Source organism: Oratosquilla oratoria, chromosome 13 (genome assembly GCF_046742065.1).
Source record: "Oratosquilla oratoria isolate Oo_2021 chromosome 13, ASM4674206v1, whole genome shotgun sequence".
In the NCBI taxonomy this organism is placed as follows: Eukaryota; Metazoa; Arthropoda; class Malacostraca; order Stomatopoda; family Squillidae; genus Oratosquilla; species Oratosquilla oratoria.
The window spans coordinates 37772793-37793269 of record NC_134789.1 but is presented as its reverse complement, the minus strand read 5'-3'; the positions used below and the strand labels follow the sequence as shown (position 1 = coordinate 37793269).

Genomic DNA, 20477 nt, shown 5'->3' with positions numbered 1-20477 from the left:
AGGAGGTGCTCAGATAAGAGGGAGGGTGGAGGGGTGTGGAGTGTATTCAGGGATGGAATGGGTGGAAATGATTTTATGCCTTTCCCTTTTTGGCTACCTCCCTTGTAAGGGGGAAAAAGCCTTGGTATATGTATGTTTATTTTGCCAAAGTGGTCAATAGTAGCCATCTACAAATATGATACCTGGGATAGCACAGACTTTTGCATGGTGCAGGTTATGAATTTTTATATATATATATAAAATATGCAGGTTATGAATTTTTTTTATATAGAAGTTGCATTGCTAACCTAAACTACATTAAGTTAATTCAATCACAATTTTAGCTTTTGTTAATCTAATAAATGCAACTAAGACATGTGTAACTTAAGAGTTAACTGTACAAGTAGATATGATGGGTAGAAAAAGCTAAGAGTGATTAATTTTTTTCTTTCTTGAGTGGAGATTAGTCTGGTGTTTAAAATGTCACCGAGTTCCTAAACTACTGGCTGTATAAAATTTACTTAGCCAATAGTCTATGTGGAGCTTTAAATCCATACTATCAAATGGTATCAACAATGCAAAATAAAACAAAAAAATTATACAATATATACTTTTTTAATGTAGAGTATTAAAAATCTCGTACACTTATTCTTACAGTTCCTTGGCAGACAACATACAATAACACTACAATTCACAGCATTTACTCAGTATCCATTATCCAAGCTAATTCATATTCTGAGTGCTCTGTACAATTTTATGAAATTACAATTTATTTATTATTATTATTCTTTTTTTTTTATTCATTTATTTATTTTTGTACAGCACACTATGTTATAAAGTCAGCATTTAACAAACCTATACACTATCATCCCTCTTGTATATATTAAAGCTTATGGAACTGTTAATGAGATTTCAAATTATCTCACTTCATTACACTTATCAAAACTTTACCAAAAACTTTCATTCTGTCAAAATTCAATTTCATCTATTAATACCATTTTGGAATCAAGGTGTCTATGACTTTCGCATATGATATTGATATAATTATTAAAGCTTATACTGTATCAATTACACAAAATGAATAATGAACTTAAATGACAACAAATGCACACATTAAATTAAAAGTAACAAAATAAAGTGATCACTGTAATGGAGCTTTTGGAGAATACCACTCAAGTGCAGTTTACAAGAAGTTTTATTTTCTTCTTGAAGCAAAAAAAAGATTAAATAATAATTTCAATATGCCAATGGAAAAAAAAACAATGAATGGAAATCAATGAATGACAACTGCTTCAACATAGCTCCCTGTCATAACACAAAGGTCTGATTGAGAGCAAATTATTAATCTAAATTTCATACTCTTCCTACAGCATAATGATACATTAGTTCTAGAACATACAGGAATGAGATATGAATGCAGTAAAATAAAAATACAATTACTAAAAAAAATAATGAAGGACTCACGAAACAAATCTAAGCCACATAATGGCATAGCATGATAAACTATATGACAACATAAAGATGGAATCAGTTTGGCAGATCATTTTGTATTAGCATACAACTAAATTACTTAATATCCCAGGCAAATAACATGGCATAAAAAAAGACAAGTTGTTGGCATATGGATGTTGAAGGAGGAACCAAGTACAAACTATCAGGTACCTTGGTACAAATGGCATCTTCCACTTGGATTGCCAAATGTTAGTTTATAAATACATTCCATTTCTCCAAGAATGGCTAGTGCACACAATAATTAAACTGACATTTTAGCACTTCTAAACCCCACATCCTACTGAGCATATTTTCTGTAGCAACTGTTAATTATGAATTTTTGAGTAGGAGACACTTTTGTTAATATATCTAATTTCTGTCATAAAATTATTAACATGTCCAAAATGCTGCAACTCTCACAATGATTAATTCATCATTTTGTGTACCAATAGAAAACAATATTTTGGCATTTGGAGGATCTTACAAGATAAATATTTCAACCCAAGTATCTCCTTAAAAGAGAGAGAGAGGCAGCAGTTTTAGTCAATATTCCCATTGTAGTGATGGCTCAAACCTTTAAAAAAATGTCAGCATATCAAAAAAATACGAGATTAAATAAAAACTTAACAATCACGGACAATCACACTCCTTATTACATAGATTACTATACTTTGAAGAATACCCAGGACATACATGGCACCAAGCCAGGTGGAAGAGCCAAGCCACATCCCATACTCTTATTCCAGTAATATTTTTCTATTACATGTGTTCACTAAGAAGATTTTCTATTTGATTGATTGCAAATTCACTCCTTTACCATCCAGTAAAGATATGTAAGCAATGAAAAAGGATGTTGTTTAGCTGTCCCAACCTATTTCAACAACTTTTCAGAACATATTCAAAAGCTCAATATTGTAAAGGCTTCTCATTAGCATTATACACAAATTCTTTTATTGGTACTGTAAAAACATTCATGTCAGCCAAATCTAATTGGTGTAGAACATAATACTTCGATAATGGTCATTCAATCTAGCAGACAATTCAACCATAAGTTGACCATGTCTTTGATCTGAGGATCCTTGGTAGCCTGTGAACCAGCAATGTACTCTCCCAAAACCACAATAAAACTTTTAGGCGATGTCAGGAAGACATTATCAAAAATTGTTTGCTGCTTTGGTAAGAATTATTTATATAAACAGCATTTTCCACACCAGTTCCTCTTAAGAGTTTTCCAAACAACTGCTACATAGATTTAATATATACTCATTGTATCAGATGGATGACTGAAATTTTCATGTTGATGGCTGAGGCAAATGTAATGCAGCATATTTCTTCTACTCATTGTATAATACAACATAGTAATTTTTTTTATACTATGGCACTTTTTTTCATTTCTAGAATGAAAAAATATCCTAAAAAATTGGTCAGGTAGCTTGAAATTAGAAATAGGATATCCATATGTCTAATATGCTTGATGGGGGCATGAGGAGTAGAATATACATATTATACACACCAATTATTTCAAACTATATGTTCATGAGAATCATGAATCATCCCTTATCTCAGGATGCCTGCAAGACCAAACGAAGGTCATCAGGCAGCGTTGTGAGCACCGAGTTGAGCTGCAGGCTCAACTTATCTATGGTTGGTTGTGGAACATGCAGCTCGGGGGCTGTTGCCAATTTGCTTCGTAACCTCAAAACCAAATCCACCACTTCTACTTCTCCGTGATTAGAAACCCAGCCATTCAAATCCTGCAGATAAGTAAAAATTGAAGCCTGAAGATGTAGGTGCAATATCATATGAATCAGTTTTGCAAATAGCACTCAGATTAATACAAAAACACTTAAGAAAAGATTCTTGAATACTTACTGCATCACTAAGTGCTTGCAAGTGCAATGCATTGAGCTTGTTAGACACTTCCTGATATCTTGCATTATACCATGCAGAAAAATTTATACATCGGAAAAATCGTCTGTAGAGCCCTTCCCAATCTCCCTTCACTCCACTTGTTAACTGTGGGCCTGATGATTCAATGGTTGCTAGGAATTCAGCTGGATTGAAGGGACGGAGGGTTGGTGTTGACTGAAATGAAGAGATGAACAAATTATGGCATTTCAGACACATATACTAAGAGGCCATTTCCCCACCATAAGGGGAATACATTAACCCTTCTCTCATCTCATAACTATCAAACACCAATTTGTTGTTCCTTCTATCATAGCTCCTTGTGGATCAAGGTTCATCCCTCTCCCCTGCCCATTGCTTCAGTCAGAATAAATGCAGCAAGTCACAGCACCTCCTCTGCAGGGTCTAATAGCCAAAGCTGGTTTACCCCCATTGCTTTCTTACATGGTGACCCTCCTACTTCATCCACCTAAAAAAGAGCAGCTTGGGGAAGAGTGCTATTGAGTACCTGGGACATCAAGTTGGCCAGAATTGCATTATGCCATTAAAGGCCAGAGTGAAAGACATCATGGACTTCCAGGTCCCGAAGACGAAGAGAGGCATCAGAAGATTCATGGGCATGCTTGGACTTTATTGGAGGTATTGTCTAAACCTTGCAGAGGTTACAGCTCCTTTAACCTGCATGCTCTCTTTTAATCATTTCAGGTGGGATGAGGGTGCTGATGTAGCCATTGACAAATGCAAGAAACTTCTCTCAGATAGCCCCAGATTATAATTAGACCTTTTATCTTTTTTGTGATGCCAGTCATGTAGCTGTAGGTGCCATGCTTGCTCAGGAAAAGGATGGTGTCATGAGATCCATCTCATTTATGTCACAGATTCTCAAGGAGTATCAAAGGCGGTATTCTTCCATTGAGAGGGAGGCCCTCAGCCTCATATTAGCCTTAAAGAAATTCCATATATTCCTAGAGAAGAAAGTAATCATCCTAAGCGACCATAACCCATTGAAGTATATCATAGATGGTAAGACAGAAAATGACAGATGGGGGGGGGGGTGAGGTAGTATGTATGAGCGAAATTTGACACAGCCTGAAGGGATTTCTCCCCATCTTCTCCTTTTGTGCATGGGGGGATGGAGAGGGGGGGGTCGTCGATTTAATGAAGCGGCCTTGCTGTGGATGTGCTGTGTCTTGCGACACTGCTTCTGACCCAGGGCAGTGGACAAGGTGCAGGGATGACCCGTCATCCAGGAGGTGCTAAGATAAGAGGGAGGGTGGAGGGGTATGGAGTGTATTCAGGGATGGAATGGGTGGGAATGATTTTATGCTTTTTCCTTTTTGGCAAACCTCCCTTGTAAGGGGAAAAAGCCTTGGTATATGTATGTATGTCATCTCTTGGGCCACTCATGACCATCCCAAGGGCCAAATTTGTCACATGGGCCGTGTGTTTGACACCCCTGATACCATTAGCTAAAGTAGAGCAATTCTAGCATTTAAGCATTCAGTTTTAAGGATTGGGTACAGTAGTATGAATTTTATTCTGAGCTGCATGTCTCCTAATTCCAGTATCATAAATTTAAAAATAAGTAGAATCTCTATGGACCCCTTGAAATTCTTCCATGATTGATTTATGAAATTTTTGGCTCGAAGGCCAGAAATTCTTCCATGGACCCCTGGTTGGTAACCACTGGCCTAGACTATCTCCTATTTTTATGTTACTCGTTAGATGCTGATCATTAGTTAGAAGTAAGTCCAGAATATTCTCTCCCCTTGCAGCATCAGTAATCCCTTGTTTTAGGAAATTATCCTGCATTGCATCTAAGAAATTTTGCACTTCCTGATGGAGTTTGGAAAGGTAAGTGATAGGAGAAAGTTAAAGGTAAATGTGGGTAAAAGTAAGGTGATGAGATGTACAGGGGAGGGGATGGCAGTGAGTTGGAAGTAAGTCTAACAGGAGAGGCTGGAGGAAGTGGATGGCTTTAGGTATTTGGGGTCACATGTGGCAGGTCCCTTGCCTCCATCAGAAGTTGCAGCCCTAAGAGGCTGACACTTAGTCAACAGACTGGACCCACGATCTCTATCAACTTCAGCTGTATTTCTTACATTTTTTCATACATAAAGAGCTGACAACTGGCAACTGCTCTCTTCTCACTACAACCTTCAGCCAAGACCAAAGTCTAAAATCTTCTCAGAGAGATCTGTGGGAGGTTTAGAGGCCAGTTGCCAGCCATTGTGTGCCTCTGGGTACCACGTAGTGAAACTCCAGTCAATGATTGTCATTGATAAAACACTTTTAACAGAAAAGGCATTAAATGAAACCCTGAAGAACTCCATTTGTAAAACCTTTTAAGCTAGAAATTTTACCTTTCAGAACAAGAGGCTGCTTACAACTGTCCAACCAGTTTTTCATCCAGTTTGGCAAGTTACCTGTTATTCCACATGAGTTAAGTTTTCATGCAGGACAGCACCAAAAGTTTTTTTCATTTGAAACAACTATATCTTAAAATTCTTGGTTAGTAACATATGAACATTTACGTCTGAATCAGTATTGGCCATCCTTTACTAGACAGTTGACAGGTTTTGAAAATGGACAGCTTTGTTGTCCATCTTGCAGGACCACCACATGCAGGTACCATCACTGATATCTCACATGAACAATAGCTCTTACCAATACCACAAAACTCCCTGCAAGTAAATTTAATTCTTCACTCTGCAAATACATACATACATAACACTACGACTGACAAATTCTCCTCCCATGCTGGCTTCTTTAATAAATAAAAAGACACATAGAAATCAAGTTTTGAGAATTCTCAACTAGTACCCACCTTATATGGAGAAATATTTTTTTGAAGTGGCATTAATGATGCAACATATCTTTCTAAAGGAATCATAAACGACTGAGTAAGCTCAAGCAGGTACCGTCTCAAAAGTGCACTTTGAACCTCAACAGGTCTTCCTGTCTGAACTCCTTTCAGTAATCTCTTCACCAGTCCCTGTAATTATTCAGAAATTAGTTTCTCTGTGCAAATACATTTCCCATTATTTAAAGAAAAGAAAGCAATATAAGGCATTAGGTGTACTGACAGTTATTTATGGGAGCGAGGCCTGAATGATGCATGAAGTCATACAGAAAAAGGCTGCTTCAGAATTAAGTAATTTGACAGAATACAGAGTTCATGAAAGGACAGGTACAGATGAGACTGAGAGAAAGAGAAGCAGGCTGGAGGTGGGCCAGTCATCCTACCAGAATGGATGATAAATTTCCTCCCATCATCTATTCACAATCTCCTTCTATCCACTCCTATCTTTTTCATTCTTTCTTCCCTCTTTGACAGAAATTATATATATATATATATATATATATATATATATACACACAAGGCCCTCTTCACCCATTCATTGATATCATTCTGGATATTCCTCTCTGGCACACTCCATCTACAGTACTTTTGCTTTCCATGTCCTCTAAGCAAGCCTTTCCTCATTCAATCTATATACCAAACCAGATTGGCACTTTCCAATCACCGCATGCAATAGTTTTCTTTCCATCTCTGTTCTCTCCTTCACCTCCATATTTCTCATTCTATTCTTGTACTACCATACCTCTCAAACACTTCATCTACAACTCCTTTATATTTCCTATTTTAACTCCATACAGTACCATGGGTACAATCAAGCCTTCATAAACTTCTCTTTCCACTCGTTCCCAAATCCCTATTTCTCTCGCTTTCTCTGTTTTTTTCTTCCCCCACTCGAAAAATTATTCACTTTACAGTGGTACCTCCGAATTTGAATGCTCCAAAGGCTGAACAACTTAGAATCTGACTTTTTTTTTCCTTTCTTTTTTGACAAATTTCTCCCAAATATTAAATTTTTCTTATAGATAAATACAAACAAAAAAAAGCTGTAACATGATGATGATGACGATTTTGTTTAAAGTCACAAACTCTCCCTATCAAGAGTCTAGGACCCCTCTCAGAGGACTTTCTAGCATGGAATATAATGAACCATTCCCTTGGTTCAACTTTGCCAGTAGCAGGGCTCGAACCACCATCCCCTTGACCTTCACCACAAGTGACGACGACTTAACCCACTTGACCAGCAAGCTTCGCCGTATTCTACACATATAGTCACCCTCGTAAAGAAATTGCCTAAGTCATTTTTCGTCAATTTCTGGATTTTTTTTTTTTTTTTCCCCCTAAAAAAAAATTTCATTGCTCCTTGTGGTACAATTCCCAATGTTTTATTTAGTGTCTGAGTAGGTTAAAACTACATTAGGAGGAACATTACGTACATTTATGATTTTTTTTTTTTTTTTTTTTTTCAGATTTCCTGAAAAGTGGGACAAATGACTCAGGCACTTTCTTTATGAGGCTGACGATATTCTATCTATATACCAAGGGCTTCTTTCCCCCTTATAAGGGAGATAGTCAAGTCAAAGGCACGTGTACCCACTCCCACCTATCACCCTCATTTCTCTCTCATCTTAGCTCCTCTTGGATAAAGGGTCATTCATGTCTCCTGCTCACCACATGGGTCAGAATCAATAAAGCAAGACAAAGTACACCCACAGCAAGGCCATTTCATTTAATGGTGACCACTCCTCTCATGTGTAAAATAGAGAAGACGGGGTGAACTCCCTTCAGGCTGTGTCAAAATATTATTCATATACAACTACTCCCCACTCCCCTATATCCCCCACCTTTCCTTTTCTCAACTGACATAGAAAAGATAGACCAGGAGAAAATCCCTTCGGGTTGCATCAAAATATCACCCATACACAACCATCCTCCACTCACACCTATTCCCTGCCCTCTCCCTTCCTTGCTCAACAGATTCTCCCCTCTTGCTCACAGCCTCTTCTACCCCATCCATCCATCTCATCCTCAGTCGTCCCCTCAAGTTCACGCTATCCACCTCTGCATTCCACACCTCTTTTGCTAACCTTCCTTTACTCATTTTTCCCATGTGTCCAAACCATCCCAATAGTCTTTCATCAGCCCATCTACCAGTTCCCTGTCCTCATTTCTCATTCTATCCAACTCTGTAACCCCTATCATACTTCTCAGATACTTCATCTCAAACACATTTAAACTTCTCCTTTCTGGACATATTTATCTATATACTGTTATAGCCAACCGTGAATCAGACCACTTTCAAATTTCTCGCCTGCTATTAATACCTTCGAATATGGTTCATCACCATTGAACGTAACCTCAATGTTGGTGTTCGAACCTTGACCATGAAACGCTTGGCCACGCCCCCCTCAACTATATAAAGAGGAACCGACTTTCAGCCCACACACGGACTCTAACCCTTACCTACAACCCACCTTGTGGACTTCACCCCCAGGTCTCACCCCTTCGTCGCTGTAATATCGGTACACCACAGTTTTGATCGCAAGTAGTATTGACCAGTCTTGGACTTGTATATAATTTTTGTATGTGTTTATGTTAAATGTCCCAGGGTATTTTGAGTGTATGTTCGTAAATGTTAAACAGTAAAGCTTTATTTTTCTTTTTGTAAATATAATTATTTAAGTTTTGTGCAGACTATCTTACCTCTATTATAATCCTTACTTTCAACCAGTCTCAAATAGATCTTTTCCTCGGAACGTACTTTTATCTAACCTAAATTATCTATACGTTCCACTTTATTGTTATGGGCTTGCTCCTGAACTGGAACTCTACTTACCCCTAGACTCAAATTAAGTTCCATTCTTTACATTAACTCAGGCCAAACCAAGCAAGTGCCCATGACAATAACAAGGCCTTTTTCCCCCTTATAAGGCAGGTAGCCAAGTCAAAGGTATGCACCCACTCCCACCCATTTCACTCCTATCTACCACCTTTGTACTGCACATATGTTTTGATAGATAATATCCAAGGAGAATAACAATTTTCTTGGAATAAACATATAAAATTTTTGCATATATATATTATATATATATATGCAAAGTAGACCACTTGGAAAAAGAAACTAACGAAGCAGAGCGCTTTCGTATATTACATCTTCAGTGCAACTGAAGATGTAATATACGAAAGCGCTCTGCTTCATTAGTTTCTTTTTCCAAGTGGTCTACTTTGCATAAGTGAACACACGTACCCGTGTTCTTATTAGCATATATATATATATATATATATATATATATATTATATATATTATATATATATATATATATATATATATATATACACACACACACACACACACACCAAGGGCTTTTGTCCCCCTTACAAAGGATATAGATAGCCAAAGTCAAAGGCATAAATCAACTTCCATCCATTTCATCCCCACATACTCCACTCCCATTCACCACCCCTCCCTCACTCTTTACTTGGCTCCTCCTGGATAACTAGTCATCCCTGCATCTAGCCCACTGCCCTGGGTCACAAGCAATGCAGCAAAATACAGCACATCCACAGCAAGGCCACTTCATTTAATTGGCAACCCCTCCTCTCCATCCCCTCATGCAGAAAAAAGAGAAGAGGGGGAAAAATCCCTTCAGGCTGCATCAGAATATCATTCACATATACTCCCTACCCCCCATCCCCTATCCACTCCCATGCATCACAGCATCACCTAAACACAACCATTCTCCACTCACTCCATCTTCTGTCTTCTCCCTTCCTTCCTTAACAGACATCACCCTCTCTCTCAATGCTCCTTTTACCCCATCCATCCATCTCATCCTTAGTTGGCCCCTTATGTTCACTCCATTCACCTTTGCCTTCTACACTTCTTTTACTAATCTTTCTTCACTCATCCTTTCCATGTGTATAAACTATCCCAATACTCTTTCAACCCTGTCTCCCAACTCCTTTTCCACCGCCATTCAAATTCAAACAAATTTAGATTGCTTTGGAACTTTTTAGAACTTGAATTGCTGCTAGGAATGAGTTTGTTTGAGTTCTTAAATACCTCTGCAAATAACAATTGGACTAGAAAATTAATAATTACCTTATCTGGTTGTAAATGTGACTTATACTTAGTATAAACTCCTGGTTTCTGTTCGACTGATTTCATACCACTAGCTTTCTTGAGCTTATGCTTTTGTGAGCTTGGAGATCCTGCAATTATGACACACCAAATTCAATTACCAATAGTTATACAATATGAACAGGAAATATTACACTGTCAAGCATATATGATCCTGGTCTTACCTCCACTTTCAGCTATCCTAATGATGTGTGGCCAATGTTGAAGAGTTTTGGCAAAGAAAGGGTTTGTGACACCAAGAATGACAGCAGGTGGAGCTGCTGTTCTTGTAGTATACTCTTTGAACTCGGAGTCATGGATGGTAAAGAAAGGACGGTAGTCAGCACAAAATTTTAGTGGTGCAATCAAGCTGAAACAAAAAACACATGAAGCAGAATATGAACAATCACATGAAGAAATGGGTAAATTATGTTCACTTCAGAAAAAAAGGGACTTCTCCCCATCTTCTCTTTTTCTGCATGAGGGGATGGAGAGGGGGGGGGGTTGCCGATTACGTGAAGTGGCTTTGCTGTGAATGTGCTGTGTTTTGCTGCATTGTTCCTGACCCAGGGCAATGGGCACTATACAGGAATGACCCATCATCCATTAGGAGCTAAGAAGAGACAGAGGAAAGAGTGGAGGGTGGGAGTGGAATGAGTGGGAGTGTGTCTTGCCCTTTGATTTGACTACCTCCCTTGTATGAGGGCAAAATCCCTTGGTTTGAAGACAGATCTGTCTACTCCCCACCATCTGGGTCAGAATCAATGAAGCAAGACCCAGCACATCTACACAGTAAGACCACTTAACAATGATATGGGATAAAGGGTTGTCCCATCATCGATTAGGAGCTAAGATGAGAGGGAGGAAAGTGTGATGGATGGGAGCATATATATATATTTGCAGAAACCACTTGGAAAATAAAAGAAATGAATACCAAATGTTTTCGTCTATTCGAGACATCATCTTTGTACCCTGATGATGTCTTGAATAGACGAAAACTTTTGGTATTCATTTCTTTTATTTTCCATGCATTGTTGTCACGTGTGCTTAGTGATTTGTTTTGCATATATATATATATATATATATATACATACATACATTTTGCTTGAAACCACGAGGAGATCAAAGATTGAAATACTGAACGTTTTCGTCTATGCAAGACATTTTCAAAGTACATAGTATCACAACATTTATAATAAGGAAGTGAATAAATATGTACCACTACAAAAAAAGGAAAGAACATACATAAGAAGCTGGTACAACAAAAAATGTAGTGAGGCTAAAGATAAAAGAGATAAAGCTTGGAAGAAATGGAAAAAAGACAAGAAAACAAGCAAATGGCTAATGTACATTGAACTAAGAAATGATTATGTAAAAATACACAGAGATGAAAAGAGAAAATACGAAAAAAATAATAGAAAAATGCAAGGAAGAACCCAAACTATTTTAAAGGTATGTAAAAGGCAAATTTAAGAATAAACAAGAAATAGAAAAGCTGCGCCAAGGTAAATACGAATATACAGAAGAACTAGAAATGGCTAAAATTTTGAATAACCATTTCAAATCAGTATTCACAATAGAAAACTCACCTAACTGTGAGGAAATAAAGAGATATCCCCCTCAATGAAAGAAATAATTGTAATACAGAAGGAAATCAGCGACCAAATCAAAACCCTTGACGTCGGAAAATCACATGGTCCAGACAGAATTGCAAATTGGATACTGAAATAATGCATGGAGGAATTAAGATGAAATATACAATATAATAAAAATTCTCACTACAAGAAGGAAAAATGCTACAGGACTGGAAGAATGCAAACATTGTACCACTTTATAAGGGAGGAAACATGGAAGATCCATCAAATTACAGACTGGTCTCCCTGACAAGCACAGTAGCAAAAATTTGTGAAAAGGTCATCAAAAATAGATGGGTTAAACATTTGGATCTGCTTCTACTCGAGATTAATAAATATAATACAAGAGAGAGATGGTTGGGCAGACGGTGCCTTTCTGGACCTACAAAAGGCATTTGATAAGGTACCACACATGAAACTAATAGGGAAGGTAGAGTCAAAAGGTGGCATCAGAGGAAAATTATTGGAATGGATGAAACACTTCCTGACTGGGAGGAAAGTGAGAGTAGTAATTAAGAGATAAATTCTCAAATTGGGAAGAAATGATAAGTGGTGTCCCGCAGGGATCTGTACAAGCCCCGATCATGTTTGCCATATATATAAATGACATGGATGAAGGAGTAGAGTGTTATATGAATTTCTTTGCAGACGACACAAAAATACTAAAGAAAGTAAGAACGGAGGAGGATTGCAACTCATTACAACAAGACTTGGACAAGATCTAGAAATGGACTCAAAAGTGGGAAGTGAAATTCAATATCAAGAAATGCAGTATAATGGAATTTGGAAAAAGTAAAAACAGAATATAGAGAGATTATAAAATTGGTGAAGAAGAGGTCAAAAAAGTAAACTCGGAAAAAGACCTTGGAGTGATGATCAGCAAAGACATGACACCAGACAAGCATATTAATAAAATAGTCGGAGAAACCTACAATTTATTGAGGTCAATAAAAGTGGCATTTGTCTATTTGGACGAGGAAACGAAAAAAAAAAAAAAAAAAAAAATATTAACTATACTAATAAGACCAAAACTCGAGTACACACTATGGACACCCAGTACCAAAAAGAATATAAAAAAATTAGAATACAAAGAGCAACAACAAAACTGGGACCAACTCTTTCTAAAATGACATATGAGCAAAGACTGTCCAAATTTGAATAACCAAGTCTGGGACAAAGAAGGGAAAGAGGAGACCTACTATCTATAGAATTAAGAAAGGAATGGAAATCTTAGATAAGAATGATTTATTGAAATGGGGCAATGGAAAAACAAGAGGACACAAAGAAGGAGAAAAAAAAAAAAAAAAAAAAAAAAAAAATAGCTTCCCACACAGAGTGATAGATAATTGGAACAAATTAGACAAAGAAACAATGTGTGCAAACACTATTCAAGATTTTAAGAAAAAACTTCATGCTGAGAAATACAAAGACGGGTCACCATGAGCATAGCTCCCTTCCTGTATAATACAACTAGGTAAATACACAAATATATATATATATATATATAACAGGAAACCCACAGTCGGAGAAAATAAACTTCGAATAAAGAAGAATCCTATATTTTGGCTATCAACTGTAGCCCTCTTCAGGAAGAGGGCTACACTTGATAGCCGAAATATAGTATTCTTCTTTATTCGAAGTTTATTTTCTCCAACTGTGGGTTTCCTGTGTTATTTACAAATGTGCTACTACATTTCTGTTTAGAAACATATATATATATTATATATACATGCATATATATATACATACATATACATATATACCAAGGCTTTTTCCTCCTTACAAATTTTTAACAATACATTACCCCACATTTCCTCTTAGCTGTTTTTCCTCCAATTTCATCTCAATTAAATTTTCCCATCAATAAATTTTGTGTACAAAACATGGTTTTTGATCAAGAATACACAAACCTTACCTAACAAGAGTCTGCACCATGTCTGCTGCTGTTGTTGGAGTAGGTGCCATCACTACCAAGGGCTCTGTTGTAAGAACTAATTCCCATAAAAGGTTTAGATGAGGCAACACTGGAGCTAAAACTCGAAATGCCTGCAAATGATAAAGAGGAATAATTAATGACTTCTTAACTCTTCATTATGATGCCAAGACATGAAAAAAGTTCATAACTTAATGTCACGTAATTATGGACTATAATATTTCATCTTTTATTAAATAATAATAGAAAATGAGACTGAGAAACAAGAGTCTTCCTACATAAACTTATTTATGACAATATTTTATAAGTGAAGATTTAGAAATAGGACCCCTTGAGCATATAGCTCCAACCTTGTATATAGGAGGAAACATAAATGGCAGTGAATGGTAACTCACTTCAAGCTGACTGAACTGCCACCTGGACAAACAAGACAATGACTGAGTGGAGGACTGGCAGGCTGACAGTGGGGGGGGATGAGGAAGGGAGGGTAGTGATGCAGTGATAGGCTGCTTTGTTATTTTTTCGCACAAATTTTGGTGGTGGACTGGTGGGCTTACAGTGGGGGGGATGAGGGATGGAGGGTAGTGATGCGGTGATAGGCTGCTTTGTTATTTTTTCGTGTGAATTTTGGTAAATATGTGCTGCTGGAAACTTGTGAATGTGTGAACCTCATGTAAGTGGAACTTGCAAATGTTGAGGGCCAACTGTAGTTATAGTAAACCCTGGATATATTAAACTAATTGGAAGAAGGCTTGCTCATTATATCCAAAAGTTCAATATATCTAAAGGTTTTATTGAATCAAACTTTCTGCACATATCGAACTTTGAGTCAGTTTATGAGATGAATATTTGATATGCAAACATAACAAGATATGATGTACTATATTTTTACAATACTATACTGTATACATCATGAAGTAAAGCTGTGAATAGGTAGTTTAAGAGGAATATGGCATTCTTTATATCTGACAGTGAGTGAGATGCAGGGATGACCCGTCATCCAGGAGGTGCCAAGATAGGAGGGAGGGAGGAGGGTGGAGTGGAATATATGGGAAATGAAATGGGTGGGAGTGATTTCTATGCCTTTTTCTCTTTGGCTACCCCCCCGTGTAACGGTGAAAAAGCCTTTGGTATATGTATGTATGTATTATTGACTTTGGGATATACTAATAACATATTCTGGTAAAATTAGATACATTTGATTTCCAAAGTGGTTACACTTTTAAGTATTTAAGGCTGCATGTAGCAGGAAATGGAGGCGTGAGTGAAGCAAGCAAATGCCTTGGAGGATTGAAAAGTATCACGAGATATAGGTATCTGGGAATGGATGCAAAGAGATTATATGAAGGGGTGATTGTTCCTATGATGATGCATGGGGCAGAGACTTGGAATTTAAGAGGCAGAAAGGAGAAATTTAAATATTTGAGATGAAGTGTCTGTGAAGTATGATCGGGGTTACAAGGTTGGAGAGAGAAATGAGGTGAGCAAGAGGGCAGGGATGGATTGGGAGCTGGCAGATAGGGCTGATGAAAGATTATTGGGATGGTTTGGGCACACAGAATGAAAGAGTGAAAAAAGATTAGCAAAAAAGAGTATGGAAAGCAGAGGTGGATGGAGTGAATTTGAGGGGATGACCAAAATAAGAGACGGATGGATGGTGGGAAAGGGACACTGAGCAAGAGGGAAACGTCTGTTGAACTGGGAAGGGAGGAAGCAGGAGATAGGTGTGAGTGGAGAATGGTTGTGCATAGAAGATATTTTGACGCAGCCCAAAGAGATTTCTCCCTGTCTTCTCTATTTTTTGCACGAGGGGACAAGGAGGGGTCACTGTGTAAATGGAGTGTTGTCTTACTGTGTTGCTTCTGAGACAGGAATGACCATGAGGAATTAATATGAGAGAAGGAAAAAATGGGAAGTGGATGGGAAATGGTGTGCCTTGGATAGCTACCTCCCCTGCAAGGAAGGTGCCTTTGGCTACCCCCCGTGTAGGGGGAAAAAGCCTTTGGTGTATGTATGTATGCCTTTGGTATTTAGATAAACAGAAGACAGATATGCAAAAAGATTTTGGCAAAGGGTAAGGATGTCTTTTGGAGATTTATAGATTTGGAGATGTATGAAAGGCATTATTGAATATGTTGTAGATATATGGAAGGCTAGGAAGTCTATTAAGGACAGTGAAAATTTTTATCTGAGTAGTAGAGCTTGTGTGAGAGGAAATAAAGGTTTGAGGTGAAGGTGGCACTGCATCAGTGTTGTGTAATATCATCATGGTTAATTAATGTATATTTCAATGAGGTGGTGAGGGAGGAAAACATGAGGGTGTTAGACCATAGGTTGAAGGAACATAGGACTATATGTGCATTTCCTGAAACCACTGCTAAGCAATAAAATCTTAATGCCTCTTACCTCTGTTTCATGTACTGAGGGGATAATAAAAGGTGCCGGACTTGGGTTGGTATGTGTAGGAGACTGTGGTAAAGATGAGGCTCCTGGCTTGTCCAATCGACAAGGAATTCGAATCTGGAAAAAGAGATCCTTTTTAGAATGGTGAACTATATGAAAAACATAAAATCAATATAAGTCTCCCCACCTCCCCTTCCCCATTCATTGAGCTCTTACCTGTTTACCAAGGTGGTTTAGGTATGGAAGAGGGGAAAAATCCTTTCGCTTCTATCACACAATCCTTTACACTCTTTTTTCCACTGAAGTCATATGAAGATTGTGCTTTATCACTTTCCCAGTATTACTGGTGGTTTACCCCGAGTGCACTCCTCTAATGGAACAGGTCATCACTATGTCTATACCCCCATTTCATCTCCACGTACTCCACTCCCATTCACCGCCCATCCCTCTTTTCTTGGTTCTTCCTGGATGACAGGTCCTTCCTGCATCTTGCCCAATGGCCTGAGTCAGAAGAAATGTAGCAAGATACAGCACATCCACAGCAAGGCCGCTTCATTTAATCAGTGACCCTCTTCTCCATCCCCCCCCATGCAGAAAAAGAGAAGATGGGGAGAAATCCCTTTGCCATACCATACCATATACCAAGGCTTTTTCCCCCTTACTAGGGAGGTAGCCAAAAAGGAAAAGGCATAAAATCATTCCCACCCATTCCATCCCTGAAAACACTCCACACCCCTCCACCCTCCCTCCCATCTTAGCACCTCCTAGATGACGGGTCATCCCTTTGGGCTGCATCAAAATATCATCCACACATACTCCCTCACCCCCATCCCACCACCCACTCCCTTCCATGTATCACAGCATCATCCATACACAACCATTCTCCACTTACCCCTACCTTCTGTCTTCTCTTTTCCTTCCTCAACAGACATTCCCCTCTTTCCCTATGCCCCTTTTACTCCATCCATCCATCTTGGTCGCCCCCTCATGTTCACTCCTTCCACCTCTGCCTTCCATACCTCTTTTACTAATCTTTCTTCACTCATTCTTTCTATGCGTCCAAACCAACCCAGTATTTTTTCATCAACCCTATCTCTCAACTCTCTTTCCATCCCTGCTCTCCTCTTCACCTCGTTTCTCACTCTATCCAACCTAGTAATTCCTACCATACTTCTCAGGTATTTCATCTCAAACATGTAAAGAAACATTGTGTGCAAACACTTTTCAAGATTTTAAGAAAAAACTTGATGCTGAGAGATACAAAGACAGGTCACCATGAGCATAGCTCCCCTTCCCGTATAATACAACAAGGTAATACACATAAACACTTCCCCTCTTATGTTCTATGTTTCTGTGCCATACAGTGCAGTATCTAAACTTACCTGAAGAACAGTGCCTAACAAAGGAAGATTGAGTGTGGAGCCAGCAGATGGTAGAGGCCACTGATCAAGATGGTGACATGCAGCTTCAAGACTTGCTTCCCCTGTGTCAAAGTATTCTGGAGCTATTAGGTCCAGCACTTGGTTGAAGAATGCAATGAGGGGCAATTTGGTCAGCAGAACCACACTCTGTATAAACAGTAATACAAACATCATTATCAAGTGTTCAACTTCATCCTCAAATTATAGTACTGATCTATCTATATACCACAAGGTTTCCTCCCCTTTATGCGAGAGGTAGCTTGCTAAGGCATGCAATCACCCTCCACCTATTCAATGGCTTGATTAATGCTGGATAAATATGATAAATACAAAATTATAAAATTATAAACTAATATAAGTAACCTTAAATCCCACTGTTTGGATTGATGGAATTAACCTTTTCACTGCTATAGATTCCTTCACACATTGATTCTGGCAGTTGCCAGGAAATTTTATTCAGCTAAGAAAAACCTGTAGAGCAAAACGGTTACAATTATCTTAATCAACCCTTCATTCCTTACAACTTATAATCAATCCCATGCCTCTGTCCTCTTCTGTGGTAGATCCACACCCACCCTTCAATTCAGAAGTCACTCAATGAAGGGATCTTGTGTTGCTATCTGCAGGGTGATAGGTGTCTGTTGTCAGTTTGATTCTGTGTTAGTACTGTTTTAGTCAGGGGTGGTGAGAAATGTATGCATGTTGGTGTCACTTGAGCCGGTCTTACTTGTGATTTCTCTGCATGATTTAATTTCTGGGGATATTGATCTCCATGTGTGTATGTGGCATAATTCAATGCCTAATGGCATAGTTAGGGGGGTGGAGTGTATTTAGGGATGGAATGGGTGGGAATGGTTTTACGCATTTTTCTTTTTGTCTACCTCCCTTGTAAGGGGGAAAAAGCCTTGGTAATGTATGTAGGAGGTTATATAATTCAATGCCTAATGGCGTAATTAGGAGATGTAGGTTTTATGATCTAACCCTCTGGCCACCTGTTTCACCTATTTCCTATCAAACCTCACCTGAAAAAAAATTCTATATTTTTGGGAGAGAGTACCCTCGGCCACAGTCCACCTCCACTCCTCCCTTTCCCGCCATATTCGCACCCAAGTATCTAAAACTATCCACTTCCTCCGGGCTCTCTCCCTTAATACTCACTTCCAGTCTGCTGCCACTTTCACCTCTTGTACATCTCATCACCTTACTGGTGCTAGTAACAGAGAAAGAATCTTTGTAATAGGCTATATGCATATAATAGTGTGTGAATGGGATTGTGGCTGAGGGTGCTCTCTCCCAAAAACATACAAAAATTTTCAGGTTAGGTTTGACAGGAAGTAGGTGAAGTTCATTGAACAGGTGGCTAGAGGGTTAGATTGTAAAAACCATGTCTCCTAATTACACCATTAGGTGTTGAATTATATAACCTCCTAACTACACCATTAGGCCTTAATTATATAACCTCCTAACTATGCCCTTGGGCATTGAATTATATAACATGCTACCTAGTACATCATTGTTTCAAAGATTGTACGCATTAGTACATCATTGTTTCCAGGACAGGTTTTAGTTCAGGTCTATAATGGAAGCTCGCTGGCTGAGCGGGTTAGGGCATTGTAGCTTGTGGCGAAGGTTGAGGGGATGGCGGTTCGAATCCTGCCATCAGCAAAGTTGAACCAAGGGCATGGTTCATTAAATTCCACGGTACAAAGCCCTCTGTGAGGGGCACCGTCCTAGCCTTCCGATAAGAGGGAGTTTGTGACGTTAGTCCATATCATCATCATCATCTAATAATTTTAAATCAATTGTGCCTACTGTAATATTGAATTTAATACCTACATATATTTTTGTTCTATTTTTGTTACAATTTAATAATCAACTGATTGAAAACTAGAAATATTTTTTGATTTACTTAACCTGGATACCACTACTAAGTTAACATCAAAACAGCCTTAAAGGGGGAAAATGGAATGAAATATTGTTTGATCAAGAACATCATTTATCAAATTATATATATATTTTTGGCGACCTGGGTTGGTGGCACTGATTACTAATCAAAATAATCCAACTTAATGTAGGATTTCCCAATAACCATTATATATATATATATATATATATATATATATATATATATATATGCTAATAAGAACACGGGTACGTGTGTTCACTTATGCAAAGTAGACCACTTGGAAAAAGAAACTAACGAAGCAGAGCGTTTTCGTATATTACATCTTCAGTGCAACATGTACTTGTTGCACTGAAGATGTAATATACGAAAGCGCTCTGCTTCGTTAGTTTCTTTTTCCAAGTGGTCTACTTTGCATATATATATATATATATATATATAGTTGATGAAATGTCATCCTCAAAAGTGGTGTGCTTGACCAGTTTTATAAAGACATACTATACATCTTGCCCACCCATTAATCAATTATATGTTTTTGTGTGTTAACAGTGGCACTACACTGTCCCTCCTTTACACTATGTAACTTTGAATCTATTCTTTACCATTTCCATCACTTTTATGCCTTCTCTGATCTCTCTGTGGTGAGGGTCTGAATGATGCCCCCTACTATGTCCCCATGCATGTCATAAAAGGCAACTAAATTGGGCAATGTGAGAGGACATGGGATTGAGAATTAAAAAATCAATTGGAGCAGTTCCTTCACAAAAACTCAGTACATATACCCCAACACAAGAAACTAAATTAACACTAAAAACTTAAACAACT

At 38.1% G+C, this 20477-nt stretch overlaps 1 protein-coding gene across 2 annotated transcripts in view; it reads right to left on the bottom strand.

Moving 5' to 3' along the window:
* Positions 1-575: 575 nt before the first annotated feature.
* Positions 576-20477, bottom strand: part of LOC143032387 (protein DENND6A) — a 103953-nt gene continuing 84051 nt past the window's right edge. For both annotated transcript variants that reach the window (XM_076197082.1, XM_076197083.1), the window contains exons 4-11: positions 17711-17896; positions 16332-16445; positions 13908-14038; positions 10544-10728; positions 10341-10450; positions 6206-6373; positions 3343-3555; positions 576-3224 (exon numbers count right to left, since the gene is read on the bottom strand). In XM_076197082.1, the coding sequence (XP_076053197.1) occupies positions 3033-3224; positions 3343-3555; positions 6206-6373; positions 10341-10450; positions 10544-10728; positions 13908-14038; positions 16332-16445; positions 17711-17896 (1299 nt within the window). In that variant the 3' untranslated portion in view covers positions 576-3032. The remainder of the gene's footprint in view (positions 3225-3342; positions 3556-6205; positions 6374-10340; positions 10451-10543; positions 10729-13907; positions 14039-16331; positions 16446-17710; positions 17897-20477) is intronic.